Raw genomic sequence first — 23,724 nt, forward strand, 5'->3', positions numbered from 1 at the left:
CTCTGGCTCTGACCTGCATCTCGTCCTGTCCCCCTGCTCTTCGGGGTGAAAGGAGCTCACCCAAACCCACTCCTCCCAGACCCCTGCCCCTTGCTGAGTTTTGTGACCGCCTCCCAATCCTGTACTCAGCCCTGCCCCCCATCCTTCCAGAACTGACCCCCCAAATCTTGATCTGATAGAAACCAGTAATGAGATTTCCAAGGGCAGCTCTCAGAACCTCTGCCCCAGAGCCCTCCATCAGGAAAGGCCCCTTCCAAACATGCCAGACTGGAGCCCAGTCACAGAATGGACCAGCCTGCTAAGACAGAACAGGACCCAAACATTCACCTCCACCCTGTACCATCTACTAACATTTTTTTTTTCTTTAATTCTCTAATGGAGTAGTTTGCACTGGAAGAAAAGGTGGATGGTTTCTATAGCTATGGATTCTAAATGAAGTTGAAACAGCACAACCCTTTCTGAACCAAACTGATACCTTCTTTAATGAGAGACTCCGCAGGAACCATGCAAAAATATTCCTCCTTGTGACATTAAGGTGATTAATTGGGTTTTCAGATGGACTAACCCTGCCTATATCTGGGGCAAGCTGAGCCCCAGATATAGTTTCTGGGGTGGATTCACTTGGTGCCCACGAGACTGGGCAGCTTAGCCTAGCTGGTGCTGTCCTTGAGGTCAGTTTTAAGAACTTTGTACCACTGGACTTTGGGAATTTCTCCACAGGACTGCTTCTGCCACAAAAAAGGGGGCTTGGCCAAAGGTTTTCTCCTCTGTCTCCTCCACACTCAGCACAGTCAGGGATGGAGACCAAGCCACAGCTGGCTCGGTGTCCAGGCAGGTGGGGGTGAGGCAGAGACACCGGCTGGCTTGACTCAGGGCGGTGGGGAGAGAGCAGAGTCAGGTGCAGCCGAGCTTAAGTCTCAGGAAGAAGAAGAGCCGGCCTGCAGCCCCCAGCTTGGCTGTGCTCTCTGATCACGGCCGTGGGAGGGTCAGGGAGCTTGGAGCAGCCAAAGAGGCTGGACCGGAAAAGACAGAGCCAGCTGTTTGAGCAGCAGTGACCTCAGGCCACGTTATTTGCTGGCAATTAACTGCCGGCTGGAGGCAGTCAGGGCTCAGGGGCGCAGCTGCCTACTTGTTCGTGCAGAAAAGTGAGGACGTGGATTTTGGAGCCTGGAGCCATTCCAGTAACAAAATGTCACTGTTGGAAGGATGAAGGTGACCTCTACCCTCCTTGCCCCAACCTGGGGCTCACAGCCCAGCCACGGTGACTCCACCCGGCCGGGGGCTGCTCGGCAGGACGCCGGGGTGTGCTCTAGTTCCTGTCTGATGCTGATACCTGAGGGGTCTGAGGGGCTGGGAGCAGGGGTATACTTGAGGCGCTGGGAGCAGAGAGAGGGCCAGGCTGGGAGGGGAGTTTTTCCTCTCCACATCAGCTCTGCTCCACGGCCAGCCCTCACTGGGCCATCCTTGCTGGGCGCTTGCTTGTGGAATAAGGTTCGTGTGGAGCCCTAGACCAAGGCCACAGATGCAGAGTGCCCCACCAAGGTTATCTCCAGAACTGACAAAGGCCCATAGCAACTGTTGCCATGAGCCCCTGACCTGCTACCCAGGGATTGAACCCGCATCTCTTGCATCTCGTGCATTGGCAGGTGGGTTCTTTACCTCTAGTGCCACCTGGGAAGCTCCAGCTGCGTTAGACTCATCTCCAACTCAGCCAAAGTGCTTCTCTGGTGCACTCACAGCTGATCCCTGCACCCCAGCGCCCTGCAGCCTGACCCCCACTTCCCAGGGGCCAGGTGGCAGGCAGTCAGGTAACTGGCCTCCAGTCCTCACCCCTGTTTCCCTTTGCACCTGGGACGCCAACCATGGGCCCTAAGTTATGACAAGCTGAGTGCCCACTCCTGTGTGGGAGTCTCCAGGAGGTGGGGACAGCGGCGGGACAGCGGCGGCCGGGACAGGGGAAGGGCCTGGACCAAGCTGGGGTGGTGGCCGTGTGACCTCGGGCAAGTCTGTTTTTCCTGGGCTGCAGTGAGGGTGGGGCGGTTCACCCCTTGGCCTCCAGGGAGCCCCTTCCTGTGCAGCCCCTAAACTAAGCGAGGCTGGTGGGGAGGAGGCTGACGGAAGGATCTGAGAAGAAGGGACTGAGTCTAGAAGGTGACTGTATGCCGTCCTGGTGGGGTGGAGAGCAGGGTTCAGCCCAGGCCCCAGCTGGGAGAGTGGGGTCCCGGGTGACTGTGGCGGCTCTCGTGGGGCACCTTCTGGATGGCTCCCGGGGCTACTCATACCTGCCTCCCCAAGAGCCTGGTAAGGGTCCTCTTGCCCACTCCCCACCTCCATTGCTCCATACGAAGTGGATAAGCAGAGGCCCTCTCTGACGGGGCAGAGTCGGGGTTCCCCAAGCCTCGGCTGCAGGACCCATTCCTTTGACACACGCAGGCAGTGACACCAAGATCAGAGTGCCCAACAGACAAGGCTGTGACCACTGGCTGGGTGACTGGTGGGGCCCTGACAACGTAAGGAGTGGATGAAAAACCAGCCTGGGGAGGAGCTTCCCTGGTGGCCCAGTGGTTAAGACTCCATGCTTCCAATGCAAGGGGCACAGGTTTGATCCCCACTCGGGGAACTATGATCCCACATACTGAATGGGGTGCCCCTCCCCAGAAAAAGAAAGAAAGAAACCAGCCTGGGGAGGACATGGTCAAAACCATGGACATGGAGACCCAGGCACCCTGTGCATGCTTCTATGGAGAGAGTGGCCCAGCCAAGATGCGGGGACCCTGGGAGTCACGGCCCTAAGAATAACTCCATTTATTTAGGCTCCTTCTCAAAGGAGCTGGTGCTGGTGATGCAAATGATAATTATAGCCACACTTGATGATCTTTATATAATGCGGTGACTCGTTTCCTAAGACCTAAAATACTGCCTTGTTCTCTTCATGCTTCCCCCAGCCCCCCGTATGGGGATGGGGACATCAAGGTGGCCAGGAGGGGCCAGGTGATTTCCAAGGGGTTCCTGAGAAGGCTGCACCAGACACAGTTTCTACTCCAGCCCTGACTACCCAGGTTAACGAAGCCCGATGGAGGTGCTGCAACTTGGGGTCCCCTCATTTTCAGAAACCGGTTCTAGAACTTCTTCTTTCAACTCCCTCCCCTAAATATAAAAGAATCCCTGATGAAGACCCAGCCGAGCCTGAACCACCCATTCTCATCTTCATCTGACCAAAGATGTGAGCGTTCAGAGCCCGTATTCAAAACTCTAAAAACATCCCTTGCGTTCGATCAGGGCAGCATCTGTCTTGGTCATCGTCTTGGACTGGGCTGGCCTGAATGACCCGGCTCATTCACGCAGCCTGCGCTAAAAAAGAAGAGCTGGTGTGAATAATTTAAACCCCGCTCCCTTTTCCCTTTTGCAGATTTCCGACTCCTCACTGATCATGATTTCGGCACCAGCGAAGACGTGCTATTCCTGTCCCCGATGAACGTTTCCTTCTGGGGAAAGTGACTCTGAGGGGCTGCAGATGTGTTGGAGGAAGGGCTCGGGCTGGGACAGATGCCGTGCCCATGGGAGCCGGCCAGCCCTCGCCCGGCAGCTCAAGGGGAGCTTTTGATGTCAGGCCCCTTCCTCGGCCTGAGCTAAGCTGGACATACATTCCTCGGATGCCTGGTCTTGCATCTCCCCCTCTCCTCTTCAGGGACAACTTTGTATAGAGTTCTACTCACTGCACTTCTCCTTTTAGCTGACTCAAGGTTTCAAAAGGAAGTCAGACATGGAGGGGGAGAAAAGAAACGAAACCAGGAAGGAAACTCCAGAAACCACAGAACACTTTTAAACTGCCTTAAGCATTCCTACTTGCCTTCAAATGGGAGCCTGGATTTTAAAATGTCTATTTGGGTTAACCAGAGGAAAAACGTCTGACAGCTGTCTTCTTGGTTAAAACATTCCAATGCTCAGTAATTCAGGGGCTATAGGCCAGCAGCTGGATGACTCAGGGTCTGCCCCCTCACCTGTTGTTGAGTCCCCAGACTGGGTCTGTCTCTGATTCTTTCAAGGGTCGGGCACGGAAAAGCAAAGGAAGAAAACACCAGGTTTTGAGGTTTGCTGTCTGTAAGCCCTGGGCTCCACACTCCTAGATAGGTGTGTGTGTGTGTGTGTGTGTGCACGCGCGCACACACACGGGCACTTTCTCCTGACCTCACTTTCAAGTGGACGCCTCTTTGAAGTGTCTGGTTAGTGATGCTAGGGCAAAGAGACCATCAGTTCTGTGTGGATGGAAGTGAACACAGGCAGGAGGGTCAAGGTGGGGTTTAGAAGGAGGAAGGCATCTCAGACCAGCCTGTCCAGCAGTCCCTGTGGCTTCCTGTCCTGCCTCCAGGCCCAGGGAGATGAGACATCTGTTTGCTGACCTTCCAAAGCTCAGAAGGGTGAAAGGTGTGCGCCGAGGCCACAGGCCCAAGCTTCTGGCCTTCCTGGGTCTCTGCATCTTCCCTGCTTGGTTGCCCCCCCCACCTACCTCCCCAGCGCAGGTCTCAGACCACGTGATAGTCTGGCTGTGATTGGGGAGGCCAGATGGCGGGACAGGTCTCACAGATGGACGGTGTAGGAAGGGGAGGCTGCGGTCGGCACTGGGCAGGTCGGTTATGGACCCCTTGGCTCTCCTCTGGTCCCCAAGGATGCCAAGGGGAAGAGCCCAGTGGCCCCAGCCCCTGTAAACCTCTGTCCCATCACAGCTGGACCTCCCCGTCCCCATCACACTGCATCCCTGGTCACTCAGTCAGGCCCTGTGTTCTCCCTCATCCAGCTCACAGTGGTCCAATCAGGGGCATCAGCAGGCTCGCTGGGACTCAGGCGTGGGGGATATTGTTGGGGACAGGCTGGCTCAGGGCACCCCCGTCCCATGGCTGGAAGGACAGGTCAGGTCAAAGCCATGCTCTGGAGGCTGGTCCCTGTGGCCCTTCACGCTCCCTCCTTCCCCGGGCACCATATCCCACGGCCCGCACCTTGCTCTGGGCGATCCTCAGAGCAGAACTAAGAACTTCTTCCAGGCAGCGGAGAGCCATCCCGCTGAGCCTGGACACGCACACTGCTGCATCCAGAGCTAAAACTAGGTCACAGCTGGTGAGAGAGGCCCGGGACTCAGCCCCTCTGGACGGAGCTTCCTCTCCCTGGTTGGATGTGCGGGTCCCAGGCTGCTGGGTCAGCAGTGGACACGTAAAGAGGGGCGGGGGGTGGGTACTGACCTCAAGGCTTCTTCCCGTCACCTGATCCCTGTAGCTCAACCTGGTTCCTCACTGAGACTCAGACTGGATCTGCCTTGGCCCTTCCTGTCTATGTCTGAATGTTTTGCAGCCTCTCTCCCCTGCCCTGGTGGCTCAGATGGTAAAGAATCCACCTGCAATGCAGAAGACCTGGGTTCGATCTCTGGGTAGAGAAGATCCTCTGGAGGAGGGCATGGCAATCCGCTCCAGTATGGAGAACCCCATGGACAGAGGATCCTGGTGGGCTACAGTCCATGGGGTTTCAAAGAGTTGGATGCGACTGAGTGACTAACACTTTTTAATTACTGCCCACACAGAGCTTGTGGTTGGGGACATGAAGGGGGAGACACCAGCCGGGCCCCAGGGAGCCTGATCTGTTGACAGGTGCCCAGGAGGGAGGGAGGGAGGGAGGGTCAGGCCTGGGAGTCCAGAGTGGGACTCCAGCTTCTGCCCCCTAGGGTATAGCCCTGACTTCCTTCCCTGGTGCTCAGGGCCAGCAGTGGTGGTGGTAGGGGGCAGTCTTCCCAGCTTCCCATGGGGTGTTTGTCAAGGAGCCTGTGCCCACCTCACCCATGAAACAAACACCTGCCTGAACGATCCCACCTGAGTCTGACCAAGCTTCTACATCCAACTCCCAAAGCAGCATCAGGATGGCATGGGAAAGTCCAGATGGGGAGGGAGCAGAGCCATCAATGACCTGGTTCCTCCAGCAGATACACTGCGAGGAAGAGTCGGAGATTGATGGGGAGCGGAGAGACCGAGAGAGACCTGAGGGACAACTCGACCGACTTTAACACACAGACCTCACTTCCATCCTGATTCAAATAAACTGAAAAAACAAAAAAAAGAATAGCTTATGGCCCAATGGGGGAAATCTGAAATTGCCTGGTTATTTCATGATATTAAAGAACAACTCTAAAAAAAATAAAATAAAGAACGACTCTTAATGGTTTCTAGGTATGATAACGGTCTTGTCGTTACCCTTTCTAAAAAGAGAATCCTGATTTCCAGGGTATACCCTGAGGCACTGACAGGGTCTCGGGTGGGGGCGGGGCAGGGGTGGGGGACGGTGCAGGCAGAGAGGATTGGCTCTGAGATGGTGGAGGTGAGCCTGGGTGATGACACGAGCTTCATGAAAATGTTCTTTTCATTTTAGCCTAGGTTTGGAAATCGCCATGATAAAACCTGGACAGAGGAAGAAGAGGAGGAGACGGGAAGGAGGTGAGGGAGCAGTTTTGCCACCACCACGGAGGTGTCCTCCTGGCTTCCGTCCTAATAAGAACCTGGAGACGGTGGCAAACAGCAGGCCCGTGGCCACCCACCCCTCCCCAGCCTTCCGCAGGCCTCAGAGCCGGGGCCGGTGTCACCGAGTGGGGCTCTCAGCACGGAGCCTGGTCAGGGGGTGGGGGGGAATAGGTGGTCGGAGGCCCCGGGCGGGTGGCCCCCTCTGCCCTGGCACCAGGCAGGACCGGGAAGGCACTCACCGCAGAGAGGCAGCCCCTGTCCTCGCGGATGATGGCGCCGAAGCCCAGGAAGCCGGTCACCATGACGAGGGCGCCCGCGAAGATGAGGATGTAGGCGGAGGCGGCGAAGGTGCTGGAGGCCAGGACGCTGAGGTAGCCGCTCTTCTCCACCAGGGTCCAGACGCCCACGGCCATGACCGCGGCGCCCCCCACCTGCGGGACATGGGGTCTGAGCGCCCACTCCACACGGGGCCCTTCTCGCCTATCCACTCACTTGGTCCTTGGAGGAGCCCAGGGGAAGGGTCTGGCTGCCCATTTAGCAGATGGGGAAACGGAGGCTTGTCCACGGTCGAGGGGAGAAGCAGGGACACAGCGAGAATCCGGGTCTGACCCTGCAGCCCCCTGCTTCCCACCACAATGCCCGTGCGTCCCTGCCGCGAGTGAGGGACACTTTCACCAGCCCTCTTCTCATTGCCCTGGGGGGCCACACGACTGGGCTTCTTACCTGCGTGTGCTCTACCAATGGAGGACAAGCCCCCAGAAGAAGGGGAGCTACGCCACCTTTAAGGGGAGACATGGGGAAGAGCTGGCTCCAGCTCTGGGCCCTGGCCTGTGGCTCAGCCGTGCTGCCCCCTCGGCAGAAGGGACACACGCCCCCACAGGCTGGAGTCGCTCTGGGACGGCAGGACATTGAGCAGGAGGGGAGAAGTCCTGTTTGCTGACTGATCCTTTCTAGCCCTGATCCCAGGAAGGGGCCCTGGGAACACACCTGCCCTGTTCCTCCTACAGTGAGGCTCAATGACCCTTCCTGTGGCTGTGATGCCCGGGCAGAGTGTGTGTGCTTGTGTGTGTGTATGTGTCCTCCAGGGGCCGGACGGGGACCTCTGCGGGCGGGTGGGGGCTCCTTAACCATGAGTCTGCAGCAGGCGCCTCTAGGACTCAACTTCCTATGTCCTCTTCCGAGCTTTACAAGAGTCCAGAGGCTCAGGGCAGGCAGGCGGGAGCACACATTTCCCCTCTTTTGCACATGAAGAAACGGAAGCCAGAAGGACTAGAATGTGCTCATGAGCACAGCCCTCAAGTTTCAAGACTGAGACATAGATCCAAGTCTGCTGAGGGCCAATCTGAGTATTCCAACCTGGGATTGCACACACTGGGCTGGGAGGCTCTCGACTCACTCCTGCTTTTCAGATACACGTGTTTCCTTCTAAGGACCATTTTATTCCCCCTTAGCACCTCCAGCAGGTAAGAGAACCAGCTCTGAGTGGAATCCACCTGCTCTGATTCCATGACACTTTTTTTCTCACATTGTAACATCTCTTAAGATCGAAATTTTTTGCAGTCCCTTGAACTGCAAGGAGATCATACCAGTCAATTTTAAAGGAAATCAACCCTGAATATTCATTGGAAGGACTGATGCTGAAGCTGAAGCTCCAATACTTTGGCCACCTGATTCGAAGAGCCGACTCATTGGAAAAGACCCTGATGCTGGGAAAGACTGAAGGACGGAGGAGAAGGGGATGACAGAGGACAAGATGGTTGGATGGCATCATGGACTCAATGGACATGAATTTGAGCAAACTCCAGGAGATAAAGAAGGACAAGAAAGCCTGGTGTGCTGCCGTCCTTGAGGTCCCAAAGAGTCAGACACAACTGAGTGACTGAACACCAACAACAAAGATCAAGATACATCTTATGGTTGATGGCATCTGGCAACCACACTTGGCAGCACTCCTGCCTCGTGGTACAGAAAACAAGGGTGTATCTTACAACTGATGGATCTTAGATCTGATGAAATCCTGGACTATGACGGACTTTCCAGTCCTCTGAGCGCATGGGCTATCTCTGGCCACACAACCTCCATGACCAGTAAGGGATTTCCTACAACTGGGTTCACGGGACTGTGTCAAGAGAGGGTTTCCAGCAAACTATTCTGCACATATTCTTTCTGCCCCTACAGTCCACCTGAGAAGCTTGGGGTTGAGGGTCTCAACTGTGCAAACTAGCTGTGTGACCTAAAGATGGTCCCTGAACCTCTCTGGGTCTCATGTCTCCATCTCTCAAACAATGTGGGTGTATTAGGCCGGCAGTTCCCAACCTCTAATCACCAAGGGCCCCTTTGATGACTTTCTCCCACAGATCTTAGGTTTTGAAGGGCTTCTGTCTACCAAACGCAGTGTATTAAGTGATAATTCATTTCTCATTTCTTATTAATCAAAAGCACATGCTACTACCAAGAAGAGATTCTGAGCAGCATGAAACAGCCAACGTGACCACATTGAGTGGCTCTAACTTTTAGCGCGTGTAGGGTCTTTAGAGAAACCTGCACATCATCCACGAGGCTTGTCAACCCCAGAGGCTTACACTGGATCTAGAACCACCCAAAGGGATGGGCGTGAACTGCCCTGGGGACACCTAATTTGCTGGGGGACAAGGAACCCACTGAGAATCTGATAAAAAGCTCTGCACACAGTGCCCAGGGAAATGCCATCCACATGAACTAATGTGTCCTGCTTCAGGGGTCGTGGCCCCAGCTTGCAAAGACAACAACCCCAGCATAGATGCCTCTGGGGCCCCCGCCATCTCTCATCCTCTAAGACAGAACTTCTTAGTCGGGCTGCACTGCCTGGGGACCCCGGAGCATCACTCAGGTGACTGGGGGTGGGACCTGGTATGGTTCCTTTACTAAGTTCCAGTAGCTTCCAGTTGAGAACCACTAAATAGTTTCCTAGTTAACAGAGGTCAGAGTCCTGTCCCCCCTCCCCAAGCAGGACCCCAAGAACACCTTCCCTTTGGGCCACCATCTGGAGGTGCCTGGCCGGGCTCTGGACTGCCCACCCCCTTCCCTGTCTGCATCAGGGTGCTCGCTGCGATGGGAACTTTAGAAGGTGGGGTAGCGAGGAGCAGGATTTTTGGTTCAAAGGGATGAAAAGCAGATCATGCAAGAAAGGAAAAGACTACGTGCTCCCAGGGGAGGAAGTAGGGAGGTGCACACTGACCCCTAAAGGAAGAGGGTGCCCTGCGGTCACAGATGAGCTGGGGTCTTACAAGGGAGTGGGGCTGCAGCTCAGACACGGGGGCAGCAGGGCCCCTGCCCACACAGGAGGGTCTGGGTGGACACAGTGCCCTGATTTGGGTCTGGAGAGCAACAAATCCAGACTGGTTCTGACCTTCAGAAGAAGTCTGAGTCAATGGGGCCCCCAACCCTCCCCTGGGGTATCCCGTGCATCTCCTGGGGACACAGAGTGGGTTTTAAGTCCTCCAGGGGGTGTCCTCCTTGGAATCTGGTTGGCTGTTTAGAAAATCATCTTTAGGGACTTCGCTGGTTAGTCCAGTGGTTAAGACTTTGCCTTCTAATGTAGGGGGAGTGGGTTTGATCCCTGGTAGGGGAGATAAAATCCCATATGCCTTGTGGGCCAAAACCCAAAACACACACACACAAAAACCCAGAGCACTCATAGCTTTCGGCAAGCAGTTCTGAGATGCCGGGTCAGCAGAAAGAGCAGTGGAAGAGGCCCCAGGGGAGGACGATTCGGGCTGGAGCCAAATGACCCCGCTGAGCTGGGCAGACGGCTATTTGCATAGAGTTGATCCAACAGCATTTGGCTCTTTGCAGAAACTGGGTTGGTTTCCTGTGGAATATTAGGTACATCTTTCAAAACCAGAGCCTGCAGCCAATCAGCCAGAAAAACCCTGCAGAGGGTGAAGCTGGCCTTCTTACCCAAGAGGACACACGCAGGCCGGGAGGGGCGGCAGGGCACCCAGGCTGTGTAATTTTAGGAACGGCCCATTTATAGAAGAGAAACATGGCCAAAAGTCACTTGTCATCACAGGGAGGATTAGCCTGAGTGGCCGCACACGCTGGTCCAGAGAGACCTCAGGCTGCAGGCAGAAAAAGGAAAGCAGGCAGAGTGGAAAAGCCATTGCAGATTCTCCTTATCTTGTGTGGCCGCTGAAAGGCTTTCTGTGCTGGGGTCGGCGAAGGACCGGCCAATGGAGCAGGCCCAGGATGGTGGGGGTCCCAGTGCTGGAGGTCCCTGGACTGGAGTGGGATCGCACAGGTGACAGTGTTTTCCTCTCCCTCAAGTGCTTGCTACAGGCCTCCAGGGGCCAAGAACCACCTGAACTGGAAGGACTAGGAGCTGGATGTGAGTTCACCCAGTTAGAGCCACTTCAGTCCTCCACACTCCCCACCCGCAGCAGCCTCATCAACGGGACCACCACTGCCCAAACCAGGCCTCCCTGGGTCACTCTGGACACTTCACTCTCCTGCAGGGGCAGTAAGGCCCTGTCCCCCTCTGACCTCATAGCCCACCACTTGGCCACCCCAAGTGCTGCCACGGTTTTTCGTGCCCCCAACCCACCCTGGAGAAGGCTCTTGAGAGTCCCTTGGACAGCATGGAGATCAAGATCAAACCAGTCCATCCTTAAGGAAATCAACCCTGAATATGCACTGGAAGGACTGATTCTGAAGCTGAAGCTCCAATACTTTGACCATCTGATGCAAAGAGTGCACTCATTGGAAAAGAACCTGATGCCTGAAAAGATTGAGGGCAAGAGGAGAAGGGGATGACAGAGGATAAGATGGTTGGATGGCATCACTGACTCAGTGGACATGAGTTTGAGCAAGCTCCAGGAGATAGTGAAGGCCAGAGGAGCCTGGTGTGCTGCAGTCCATGGGGTTGCAAACAGTTGGACACGACTTAGCCACTCAACAACAACAACAGCCCACCCTGTATGGCCTCCTGGTCCCCGCTCACTCCAGAGGCAGTGTGTGTGCTTCCGGGGCTGACCACCTGGGGTCCCCACTGAAAAATCACCCCCAGCACCCAGCACCCAAGACCCCCAGCCAAGACTCAGGAGGGGATTCCTCCAAGCAAACCGTCTCAGAGCAGCCACCCCAGGCTTCCTCCTGGACCGGCCTCCCCACCGTGGCCCTGGGCAGACCAGATGAGCACCCCCGCCCCAAGCAGGGCCTGTCCCCCAGCAGATGCTGAGGCTCAAAGAGGCAGGATGCCCGGGCACCGTGGGGTCCTGCGACTTTGGCATCTTAAGATGGGATGTGGCAGAAACGCCAGCCACAGGGCCCCTCAGCTGTTCTTCCTCGGATGGCCTGCGCTGGGAGGCGGGCACAGGCCACGTTCTGTGGGGGTGATGGTGAACAGTGAAGGCTTCTCCCCTCGGCAGGGAGGTGAGCAGAGCCTCTTCCTTCCCTGGGGACCCTGGAGGGTGCTCTCGAGCCACCTCTCTCCCCCTGGCTGGGCGAGTCCTCCATCACAGCTGCCTCCCGTCTTGGCCTGTGTCCTCCCAGGGGATCCCAGGGATTTCCCGGAGGCTGAGCCCCATGGGCCCCTGAGGGAGATGCCCACTCAGCAGCCAGCATCCCAGACAGCACAGAGCTTCCGGAGCAGAGACTCCTCTCCAGGGAAGGGAGCCGCTGCTCCCTGGTTCTCCCAGCCCGCACAGCTCCTGGGAGGCTGGGAAAGCCTTCATTATTAACACAGCCAAGCAGCTAATTAAAACAATAAGTTAGAGAGCAACATTGCAAGAGGGATGGAAACTGTAGGGACCCATGCAGGACATGGGAGGGTGAGTAAAGCATTTCCTAGCAAGCCTGGGTCACGCTCATTTTAGGGTCATGAAAACACTGGCATTTTGGTTCCTGACCCAGAGCTGTATCCTGCTGGTGAGGTGGGCATGATCAACTCTGCGTTAACGGAACTGCATGGTGGGAGTGGGGGAATCATGGGCAGGTGATGGTGAAGGATGGGGGCAGGCATGGGATGAGTCGCGGGTAGGGGTCCTGAGGTGGGTGGAGCTTAGATGTAGAACGTGGGTGTGTATTGCCATGTTACTTCAGTTTTGCTTATATTCTTCACGCTCTGCATGTCTAAACTCCCCATGCCGTCAAAATACATCTTAATCTGGGTTCAACCCTGACCCTTGGGGACATTTGGGAGTTCACACGGGCACCAGCGAGGTGGGTCTAAGGCTGTGGTCACATGTCTGTGGTCTATGGAGAAGGAAGAGCAGCGGACTCAGAGTCAGAAAGCCCAGAACTGACCTCTGGGAATCATCTCAGCTGACATTTTATCATCTACCGAATGGGAGTGAGGATAATTACAGAGTGCTTGTAGGATCTTTTTGGAGAGTGAGATGATTTATAACCCTCAAACTGTGCTGCGCTGGCAGCTGGTGGAGGCTTGGTTTAAAATCTCATCAAGACCTTGCTCTGCATAACTGGCACCTGAATCACCCCCCCCCCCCACAACCCCCATCCCATTGCTCTGGGTGTTTCAAACTTTGGGATGCAACCATTTAGGGCTGTGAGATAAACTTGGTGGGAGGGATGCAACCTGCACTAAAGGGCTTCCCAGGTGGCTCAGTGGTAAAGAACCCGCCTGCTAATGCAGGAAACAGGGGAGACATGGGTTCGATCCCTGGGTCGGGAAGATCCCCTGGAGGAGGAAATGGCAACCCACTCCAGTATTCTTGCCCGGAGAATCCCATGGACAGAGGAGCCTGGTGGGTTGAGGTCCACGGGGTCACAAAAAGCTGGACAGGACTTAGCAACTAAACAAGAAGAGAAACAGCAACCGGCACTAAAACACAGAACAGAACACCCCCCATGACGTGGGAGAGAAAACATGAGTGCACAGCACACAGGAAAGGTAAGTTTAGCTTCGTGGAAGCATTTCTTATGTGCTCATGAACTGCTTACATGGGCCATGATCCCCAAAGCCATCGAGTCAGAGCTCTGGACACAGAAAGCTGTTGGAGGTGAGGCACAACCCCTTAGTCTAATCACCGTAGCGACGCAGAGCAGCTAAGCGCCCAGTATGTGCCAGAAATAGTGTGAAATGTTTTCCTCGATACTAATCTTTAATTCTTACAGGTACTGGGAGTCCCATACGACGTATGAAAACAGTGAGGCTCGGTGGGATGAAGTGATTTGCCTAATGTCTTAGCCTGCTCAAGGTTGCCGTGATAAAACACCGTAGCTGGGCGACTTAAACAGAAATTTATTTCCATTTCTCACAGTTTTGGAGGTGGGAAGTCCTCAAAATAAGGTGCTGGCTGATTCAGTTTTGGTGAGGATCTTCTTTGCCTACGGACAGCTGTCTTCTCACTGTGTCCTCACGTGTCCTCTGGAGAGTGCGCTCCTCCTCCACTTATAAGGCCACCAACCCTATGGAATGAGGACCCCACCTTCATGACCTCCTGTGAGTGCGTGCGTGCTAAGTCGCTTCAGTCGTGTCTGACTCTTTGTGACCCTGTGGACTGTAGCCCGGCAGGCTCCGCTGTCTGTGGGATTCTCCAGGCAAGAATACTCCTTCTCCAGGGGATCTTCTCCACCCAGGGATTGAACCCAAGTCTCCTGCATTGGTAGGCAGATTCTTTACCACTAGCACCACCTGGGAAGCCTCTCATAACCTTCAGTTCAGTTCAGTTCAGTCCAGTCACTCAGCTGTGTCCGACTTTTTGTGACCCCATGGACTGCAGCACACCAGGCCTCCCTGTCCATCACCAACTTCCAAAGCTAACTCATATTCATGTCCATTGAGTTGGTGATACCATCCAACCATCTCATCCTCTGTTGTCCCCTTCTCCTCTTGCCTTCAATCTTTCCCAGCATCAGGGTCTTTTCCAATGAGTCAGTTCTTCGCATCAGGTGGCCAAAGGATTGGAGTTTCAGTTCAACATAAGTCCTTCCAATGAATATTCAGGACTGATTTCCTTTAGGATGGACTGGGTGGCTCTCCTCGAAGTCCAAGGGACTCTCAAGAGTCTTCTCCAACAGCACAGTTCAAAAGCATCAATTCTTCCGTGCTCAGCTTTCTTTATAGTCCAATTCTCACATCGATATATGACTACTGGAAAAACCATAGCCTTGACTAGATGGACCTTTGTTGGCAAAGAAATGTCTCTGCTCTTTAATATGCTATTTAGATTGGTCATAACTTTTCTTCCAAGGAGTAAACGTTTTTTAATTTCAAGGCTGCAGTCACCATCTGCAGTGATTTTGCAGTCCCCCCAAATAAAGTCTGTCACTGTTTCCACTGTTTCCCCATCTATTTGCCATGAAGTGATGGGACCAGATGCCATGATCTTAGTTTTCTGAATGTTGAGCTTCAAGTCAACTTTTTCACTCTCCTCTTTCACTTTCATCAAGAGGTTCTTTAGTTCTTCTTCACTTTCTGCCATAAGGATGGTGTCATCTGCATATCTGAGGTTATTGATATTTCTCCTGGCAATTGTGATTCCAGCTTGTGCTTTCTAGCCCAGCGTTTCTCATGATGTACTCTGCATATAAGTTAAATAAGCAGGATGACAATATACAGCCTTGACGTACTCCTTTTCCTATTTGGATCCAGTCTGTTGTTCCATGTCCAGTTCTAACTGTTGCTGCCTGACCTGCATACAGATTTCTCAAGAGGCAGGTCTTATGACCTTACTTAACCTTAATTACCTCCTAAACGTCCTGTCTTCAAATAGAGCCTCCCTGACGATTCAGGCTTCAACACATGAATCCCAATGGGTCCCAGTGGACTCAGTCCGCAGCACCATGACAGTAGACAATAGACTGAATTTGAGCTAGAACTTGAGCCTGAGTCTTCCTGGCATGCCCTACTGTGTCACTAACTCATGGGCTTCCCAGATGGCACTAGTGGTAAAGAACCTGCCTGCCACTGCAGGAGACATAAGAGATGCAGGTTGGATCCCTGTGTCAGGAAGATCCCCTGGAGGAGGGCACAGCAACCCACTCCAGTATTCTTGCCTGGAGAATCCCATGGACAGAGGAGCCTGGAGGGCTACAGTTCATAGGGTTGCAAAGAGTTGGACACGACTGAAGCGGCTTAGCATGTACCCCCAGGACACTGAGTGTAGGACTCAGAGCTGGAGGCAATGCATGACATCAGAGCCGATGGTCAAGCACACAGCTCAGGAGCTTTGGGCAGATGGCTTCCCCCTAGGTAAACCAGGGCTCTCACAAAGCTGTTCACAGCCTAGGGATGCTGGGAGGTTATCTAGGATGATGCAGGTGGAAGCACAGCCCAGGGGAGCCCTCAGCTGTGAGCTTCATGGACGTGGGAAGCTTTGTCCATAGACATACTCCAAGGGCCAACAGCAGGGCTTGGCACTTAGCATGTGCTTAATAAATGCCACGGACTGGATTTTCAATTATCGTTGACCAGAAATACCTGGATGTCAGCTCCAGCTTGCTTATCACAAGACAGCAAGAAGGAATCTGAACTGACTGTGCCTGCTCCCTGTCGGTGACGAGCATAACAGAGGTGCGGCCACCAGGGTTGATATGAGCATCGCAAGGGATGATCCACGTAAAGTCTTTATCCAGGGGAGTCCCCATGAATCTTCCCATGGAGAGGATCTGGGCTTTCTTACTGTCTCCTGGCCAAATCTGAACGGTGTAGCAAGGAGATGCACAGGGCGGGACCACTGTTCTGACAAGGAAGTGTTTGGAGTGTTCACCCCAATCAATCTGCCTCTGCCATCCAGGGCACCTTCTGAGGCTGCGCTCGGGGTAGAAGAGGGGCAGTGGGGTGTCTGGGGACCCTCCCTGGTGCTCTACACAGATTCCATGGGGAAGGGAGAAGAGGTGGGGACCTCTGGGGGGTGGAGAGCACCCACAGTGCAGACACTGGCTCTGATATCATCTTATAAGAAGGGCTGCTCCGAGGGGAGGACCAGCCACTAGATTCTGGGGTGTGTGGGAGGGGTCCTCATGGACAAGACCCCTCCCTGGAGAATTCTTGAAAATTCCCAGGGACTCTGTGTGCTGCCGAACGCTTGAGGTTGGGCTCTGCTGCCGGAGAAGGAAGACTGTCCAGGGGTCTGTCCCATGTCTACTGAGATTGCAGGGGGTCTGGGGGGCAGAACTTCGAAGCTTGAACCTTTGAAACTGACCATCCCCTACATGGGGAGGAGACTCGGCTGACTGGGTCCCTGGAGGCCTGGCCGTGTTTAGCCAGGCCCCCCAGGAAGGGGTATTTTTAACTCAGAGCAGGAGGTCTGTGTGGGGAGCTGACTTTGGACTTTTGACCTCCAGAGCTATGAGACAACAAATATCTGATGTCTGAAGCCACCCAATTTATGCTCCTTTGTTAAGGCTCCTCAGCAGCCCAAGACAGTGAGATACTGGGCCAACTTTTCCTTATTTATATTTTTCAGTATTTTAAGATTATTAGTAGATACATCAGACTTTCATGATCAGGAAAAGCATACTTCTTCTTTAAAAAAAAAAAACCCTCACTCAGCGAGTATCCTAAACACTCCACTGGATTTATCTCTGGGAATCGGAAGTGTCTACACCCACAGAGCATACTGATCACAGCCATGTGACTTTATTGTTCTACTGTCTTCATCTGTACAACTTCACTATTCCAGGAAACACTTGCCCAGGAAGATAAAAGGTGCAAATAAAATGAGTTTATGGTTTGTTTCAGGAACTTTGCATTTAAACAAGTATCAGATCATTCAACTACTGAATAGATAGCATCACGTATCTCCTCTCCAAGACTCCTTGAAACCCTTGCCTCGGTGTGTGCACCAAGCCTTAACTACTGTGGCAGGACCCTTCCCCGTATTAAGCAATTTCATTCATCTTAGTGAAAGACCGAAAAGGCAGACACAGCCCATCTCTGCCTCTGCCTTTCCGAGATGCTTCCGAGACTGCATCTTTTGCCATGGCAACAAGGAAACCTAGCCCAGCCTCACCAGCAGGTTGATCTGCTGGCATTTGGGGGCCTTCTACATCTCATGTATCCGAAATATTGCATTTATTGAGTGCCTTCTGTGTGCAGAGATGGAATCAAGCACTTTACATACACCATTTCCGGGCATCTGTGAAACACACCAATAAAAGATAAACTGAGGCACATTCAAAATCTGAAGTTGATTTGAACAAAACTCCACTTGAATCTAGGCGGCATCCCATCGAGCAGATGAAAAGGAGCTCTTAGAGACATATAACGTGAAAGATTTTTCCAGGCAGGAGGGAGGGGGAATGAGCACATTATTCAGGCAAAAATGCAGGTTTGTCACTGCAGAGCTAACTTTTGTTTAGCTGGAAATTCACTGGAAGGACTGATGCTGAAGCCGAAGCTCCAATACTTTGCCCACCTGATGCGAAGAGCCGACTCATTGAAAAGACCCTGATGCTGGGAAAGACTGAAGGCAGGAGGAGTGGGGGGGCGACAGGGGATGAGATGGTTGGATGGCATCACTGACTCGATGGACAGGAGTTTGAGCAAGTTTCGGGAGACAATAAAGGGCAGGGAAGCCTGGCACGCTGCAGTCCACGGGGTCGCAAAAGAGTCGATTATAACTTACTGATGAACGACAACAACAGCCTTAGCCAGCACAGATGAGCTGCTCACAGCAGGGCTGCCCACGCTGCCCACACCCTAGCCCTCCAGGTCCAGTGAGACCATCTCACAAAGTGATATACACACTCCAGCACCCGGCTACTTTGGGCACCTGATGGTATTCTGCTCCCGGTTACCTGGAGAGTTGTCTCAAGTGGACAGACCCCTCTGCTCCTAGAAGACCTCGTCTGGACAGTTTCCTGGGGCGGGGTCACTATGGAGACCATTCCCCAAGCACAGAGGCATCCCGCCACCCTCTACCGCTGTCCCCCAACCCACCCCAGGACTTGCGTCTCTCTGCCTCGGGCCTGGAGAATGTGAGTCACAAGAGGCAAATGGGCTTCAAACACAAAGAAGCAGTTATTAGAGGCCGTCGCATTTCCTGCCAGGATCTGGGGCCTCGAGTTATGGCTGGGAAGGCAGAGTGGACCCCGCGGGCTGAGGCTGGGACACAAGCTAGGCTGAGCATCCTTCTCTCAGAGGCCGTGACGCTGCCCACGCCAACCTGTGGATTGAACCTTTCATTTCCCCTCGGTAACAAATGCACACATTTGCTCTCAAGCAGGCAGAATTTGCCCCTGAGTGGTCTTCGGAAAAGAAAAAAATCAATGCCAGAGTGATGACTCACTAAACGGCAAAGATGACTTGACTCATTCAGTGCTGGGGGCGAGGGGAGCGTGCGGGGTGCACTTACCCAGAAGAAGAAGTTAAAGACGAAGAGCAAATACTTCAGGTAGACAGTCAGCCAGTCGTCCTGCTCCACCTTGTAATGGGCCATGGCTGTCGGGCCTGCAAAGAAGACACATGCATGGCCAGGGCGTCCACTGAGGCGGCCTCGCCAGCCCAGAGCCAGGCTCCCCAGTGAGGTTCCCTTCAAGGGGCTCCCAAGCCTGTCTGACCGGGGGCTCTGAGGTTGGGGGTGTGCAACCCTGAGCAAAGAACAGAAAAACCCAGAGGCCATTAGACGTACAATGGAGGTGACCCAGACAGAATTTTCTAGGCCTGTGGATCTTGGTTTGGCCCCTCTGACGTAGGTCTAACCTGCAAGTCTTCCTACCAACTTTGCAGCGTCCTTTTGTATTCTTCTTAAACAGACTTTTGTGGTGGCTCAGATGGTAAAGAATCTGCAATGCAATGCAGGAGACCTGGGTTTGATCCCTGAGTTGGGAAGACCTCCTGGAGAAGGGAACGGCTACCCGCTCCAGTATTCTAGCCTGGAGAATTCCATGGTTGTGCTGGGTCTTAGTGACGACATGTGGGATATTTAGCTGTGGCATGTGAAGTCTTGGTTGTGGTATGTAGGATCTAGTTCCCTGAGCAGGGATCGAACCTGGGGCCCCGCATCAGGAGTGCAGAGTCTAAGCCACTGGACCACCAGGGAAGTCTCCAGACTTGTTCTGCTCTTACTCTCTGCCCTGTCTCTGCAGGGCTGCCAGACACAAGTGCGTGAACACACACACACACACACACACACGCATGCACACACTATTTGCACCTGCTTTGCAGTGGAATCCTGCATCATTTGAACAAGACCTTTGCACACGGAGGTGAGGCACGAACCTCAAATCAGAGCATCCATGCTCAGAAAGGGCCTCAGTGATCCCCAGGCCACCTCGCCTGCCCCCGGCACATCGACTTTCCAAAGAAGGAAGTGGCTGAGGGGCTTGGCAGGAGGAAGACAAGAGCTCTGGAGCCCAGCTGCCTGGGTTCCAGCCCTTATCTGTCACAGGCACGTGAGAATCTGGGTAGTTAGGGAACCTCTCGTCTTCTGTATCCTCATCTGGACGGGAGGAAATGATGACGATGCCTGCATGGCGGGATGTCTCGCAGACTCGATGGGATGGTCTCTGTGAGGGGCTGACCTCAGTCCCCAGCACAAGGTAAATCTCGGTTGGCTAATTTTGATTGCCTGGGGCAGGGATTAAAACCAGGACGCCAGCCGTAGAACTCCTAGTCTTTGCCCCAGAGCTCCCTCCCCTAGTCCTCATGCCCACCGGTGGGCTCCTTGGGCTCTGGCGTCAGTGGGATGAGAAGGTGAAGGGTCACTATGCCCAGTGTTCTCATTCGCATCTAAGTCCCAACAGCAGCCTCTGTGGTCCTTCCTCAGGCTTCTCATCCCCTGGGCACACACACTGACACTCAGCGTAGCTGCTCCTTAAGGAATAGCCCCTTTAGGGGGACCTCTTTTATTCCAGACCCAGAGCAGCAAGGCCATGGTTCTGCCCACCTCTGTCTCCTTCTCCCCAGTTCCCACCCCTGTCTGATCGGGCAGCCTTGCCCACTCTTGGTGACTGGTACCGATCCGACCCAGATTACTTCCTCCAGAGCCATTGCTCTGCACTTTATTTCAAGCTCAGGGGCTCCTGAGACAAGGCAAGAGGAAGAGAGAAAAGAAGAGGTGGCTGTCTTATTTGGGATTTCTATTTGCAGACCTCAAATAAGGTAATTTAAGACTTTGTCTTCTTGTTAAAAAAAGGCAAAACCCATTTTTCTCCAATTTAGTCTGAGAGGTAGGGTGGCAGAAAAAATACAGAAGGAGAAAAAAGGAAGCCCTATAAAAAAGTGGCTGGAGTTGGCTAGGCGACTGGCCCAGGAGCTATTACACAGTCATCACGCAGGTCACTATGCAGGTGCCTATGAAGGGACCCTCTGGCCAGTGGGCTCAGCCTCTCCCGTCTGCATTCTCCTCTCCCTGGGTCTGGTCCTCCCCTCCCAGCCGGGGCCCACTGGACCCATGCACCAGAGCCTTTTCTAGACCTGCAAACCAAGGCATCAGGATGCTCCGAAGGAAACTGTATTTTTAAGAGGAGTTCAGGCAGATGACAGGATTTAATTAAAATCATACATTTCTAATGGCAAAGTTTCTGCCACTAGGGATAGAGAAGACAGAACCACATGGGTCTGTGGAATGTCAGGGTCAGCAGAAACCTCTGGGCTCACTTAATCCAACCTTCTGCAGAAGAAATGAGGAAATTAACACACATCTGAGTTAAGTCACACACTTTAACATAACTCTAAGTCGCATGGCTAATGGTTTCCTATCCTCCCTATTTTGTGCTCCTTCCATGGGGCCCTACCATCTGTGGGGCCCTCTGCTGGGAGTGGCAGAGGTCCCCAGAGAAGTATCAGAACTAGCCTGGAGCCAGATGCCTGGATGTGAAATCTACCCTTGTCATTTCCTGGCTGTGTGACATGGGGCAAGTTACTTAACCTCTCTGTGCAGGTAACACTTACTGAGCACTTATCATGTGCCAAGCCCAGGACGAAGTGCTTTACACACTTGATCTTGTTCCAGCTACCCAATAGCCCTATGAAGTAGTAGTTGTTCAGTTGCTCAGTCGTGTCTGACCCTTTGCAACCCCATGGACTGCAGCACACCAGACTTCCCTGTCCTTCACCATCTCCCGGAGTTTGCTCAAATTCATGTCCATTGAGTCGATGATGCCAGATGGATGAGATGGTATGAAGTAGAGTTATTCTCGTTTTGCTAGATAAACAAACTGAAGCTCCGAGAGGTTAAATAACTTGTCCAAGTCACAGAGCAAGTAAGTGGTAAAACCAGAACAGAACGAGGAGCTTCTGACTCAGCCCAAGACCTTATCCACCATGCACTGCTGCTGGGACCAGAGCTGCCAGGGGAAGGGAACAAGGAGGACCGAGGGTGCTGGCTTCCCTAACACCTGTCCCCCCTCAGCCTTAGGACCAGAAACCCCCATTTCAGGTGGGCACCTGGCCACCTGGAGCAGATGACACTTTCCAGGCCCGCTCCCTGCTGGGTTCTGCCGGGATTAACTGATGGCAGAGGGCATGGAAGCAGAAGCAGTGTATGCACCTACTTAAAGTAACATTTTTGGGCAAGCGTTTCCCGTGTGTTTGAGAAGGTGAATCCTGTCACTGTGAGCTGCCATAGTTCTACAGCCATCATTTAGGTCAAACTTGCTAGTTGTGCTTTTTACAGCTTCATCCTTACTGATTTTGTGTCTGCTTGCTCTACTGGCTCTTAAAAAAGGTATATCAGACTCTCACTAGGACCGTGAACTTGTATGTCTGTCTTCAACTCTATTTATTGTTTTCTTTAAAACATTTTTTATTAAAATATAATTGATTTACAATGTTGTGTTAATTTCAGGTGTATAGCAAAGTGATTCAACTATATATATACATAACATATATATACTATATAATAATATATGTATTAATCTGAAAAAGAATATATATACATATATATGTATATGTATATATACATGTTATTTTTCTATACATATATATTCTTTTTCAGATTATTTTCCATTATAGGTTATTGCAAGATATTGAGATAGTATGTATATATATATATATTTTTTCTTTTTCAGGTTATTTTCCATTAGAGTTTATTACAAGAAATTGAGCATAGTTTCCTTGCAATACAGTATGTCCTTGTTGGCTAACTCTGTTCATTTTTGCTTCATATATCTTTGAGTATATATAGATTTGGTATTGTGATATCATCCTGATGGATCAACCCCTTTATAATTAGTAAATGCCATTCTTTATCTCTAGTAATCAGAAATATCCTAAAAGTAAGGCAAGGCATGTCTCTCTTCACCCCTTCCTTCTTCTAGTAAGTTGGAAGGCCGATGGAATGGCTGGAGCTCAAGCAGCCATTTTGAACCATGAGCTGGAAACCATGAGTTGAAAACCATGAGCAATCAGTTCAAAGAGCCTGGATCTCAGATGATTTTGGAGCTGCTACACCATCTGTGGGCTGTTCACCTCCAGACTTAGCTTACATGAGAGAACAAAAAAACTGATGGCTTCTTTAAGGTATGTGTTTGAACATTCTATCACCCACAGCTAACTTCAGCCTGGTGTGGTGGATGGAGTGCTAAGTACAAACGTCTGCCAGAGAATGCGAACAGGGTCACTGAGGATGGGCAGGGAGATGCGCTGTAATGCTGGGCACTGGTCACCAAGCTCTTCTAACTGTATACTTCATCACTAAAATGTTTTCAGCATACCCCATAAATATGTATATTTATTTATAAATTTTATTCATGGACTGTTGTCAATCTATACAGTAAATATCATCAAAGCTTAATTTTGCTTTTTTTTAAAAAAAGAGATGAAAGTAATTAAGAACAGGAATCCTAAGTAGATCGGCTGTCTGCACTTTGGGGTTCACTGGTGCAGGCTATAAGTGGAGGAGTGAGAGGTGTACAGGCAGGTCGGGGTCAGACCATGGGCAGCCAAGCCTCGGAACTTAGACTCACATCCTGAAGTGATGAGAACCACGGTTAAGTGCTTAGCGAGGCAGTCCCTTGATGAGACTCATATTTCAGAGAGAGTTCCGGGCAGGGGCAGCATGGGGCTAGGGCCGACTGGGTGCTTGGGGAGACCAGTTAAGCAGTTGGTACAGTTGAGGCTGGTGTCCAAGAGAAAGACAGCAGGGTCTGAACCAGGCTAGGGGCAGTGGGCTGGAGAGCAGGGGCCAGACACTGAAGGCAGGCGCACATACAGCTAGGAGGCAGCAGGGGAAAGATCCTGGGAGGAGGAAGCAGCCTCGGGGAGACTGATTCACAAGGGACTGGGCCGAAGGAGAACAGGGGAGCCAGGAGTGGGCCGTAGGGCTACGTGCTGCTGAGT

At 52.7% G+C, this 23,724-nt stretch overlaps 1 protein-coding gene and 1 non-coding gene across 5 annotated transcripts in view; both read right to left on the reverse strand.

The window, feature by feature from the left end:
- Positions 1 to 23,724, reverse strand: part of TSPAN11 (tetraspanin 11) — a 65,521-nt gene that overhangs the window by 16,582 nt on the left and 25,215 nt on the right. For all 4 annotated transcript variants that reach the window (XM_043440230.1, XM_043440229.1, XM_043440231.1 and 1 more), the window contains 2 exons: positions 18,797 to 18,891; positions 6,737 to 6,928 (listed from right to left, as the gene is read on the reverse strand). In XM_043440230.1, coding sequence (XP_043296165.1) covers positions 6,737 to 6,928; positions 18,797 to 18,880 — 276 coding nt within the window. In that variant the 5' untranslated portion in view covers positions 18,881 to 18,891. The remainder of the gene's footprint in view (positions 1 to 6,736; positions 6,929 to 18,796; positions 18,892 to 23,724) is intronic.
- Positions 19,412 to 19,483, reverse strand: TRNAR-CCU. The gene has a single exon. It is a non-coding gene; the product is annotated as a tRNA-Arg (tRNA).

Source organism: Cervus canadensis, chromosome 21 (assembly GCF_019320065.1).
Source record: "Cervus canadensis isolate Bull #8, Minnesota chromosome 21, ASM1932006v1, whole genome shotgun sequence".
Taxonomy (NCBI): Eukaryota; Metazoa; Chordata; class Mammalia; order Artiodactyla; family Cervidae; genus Cervus; species Cervus canadensis.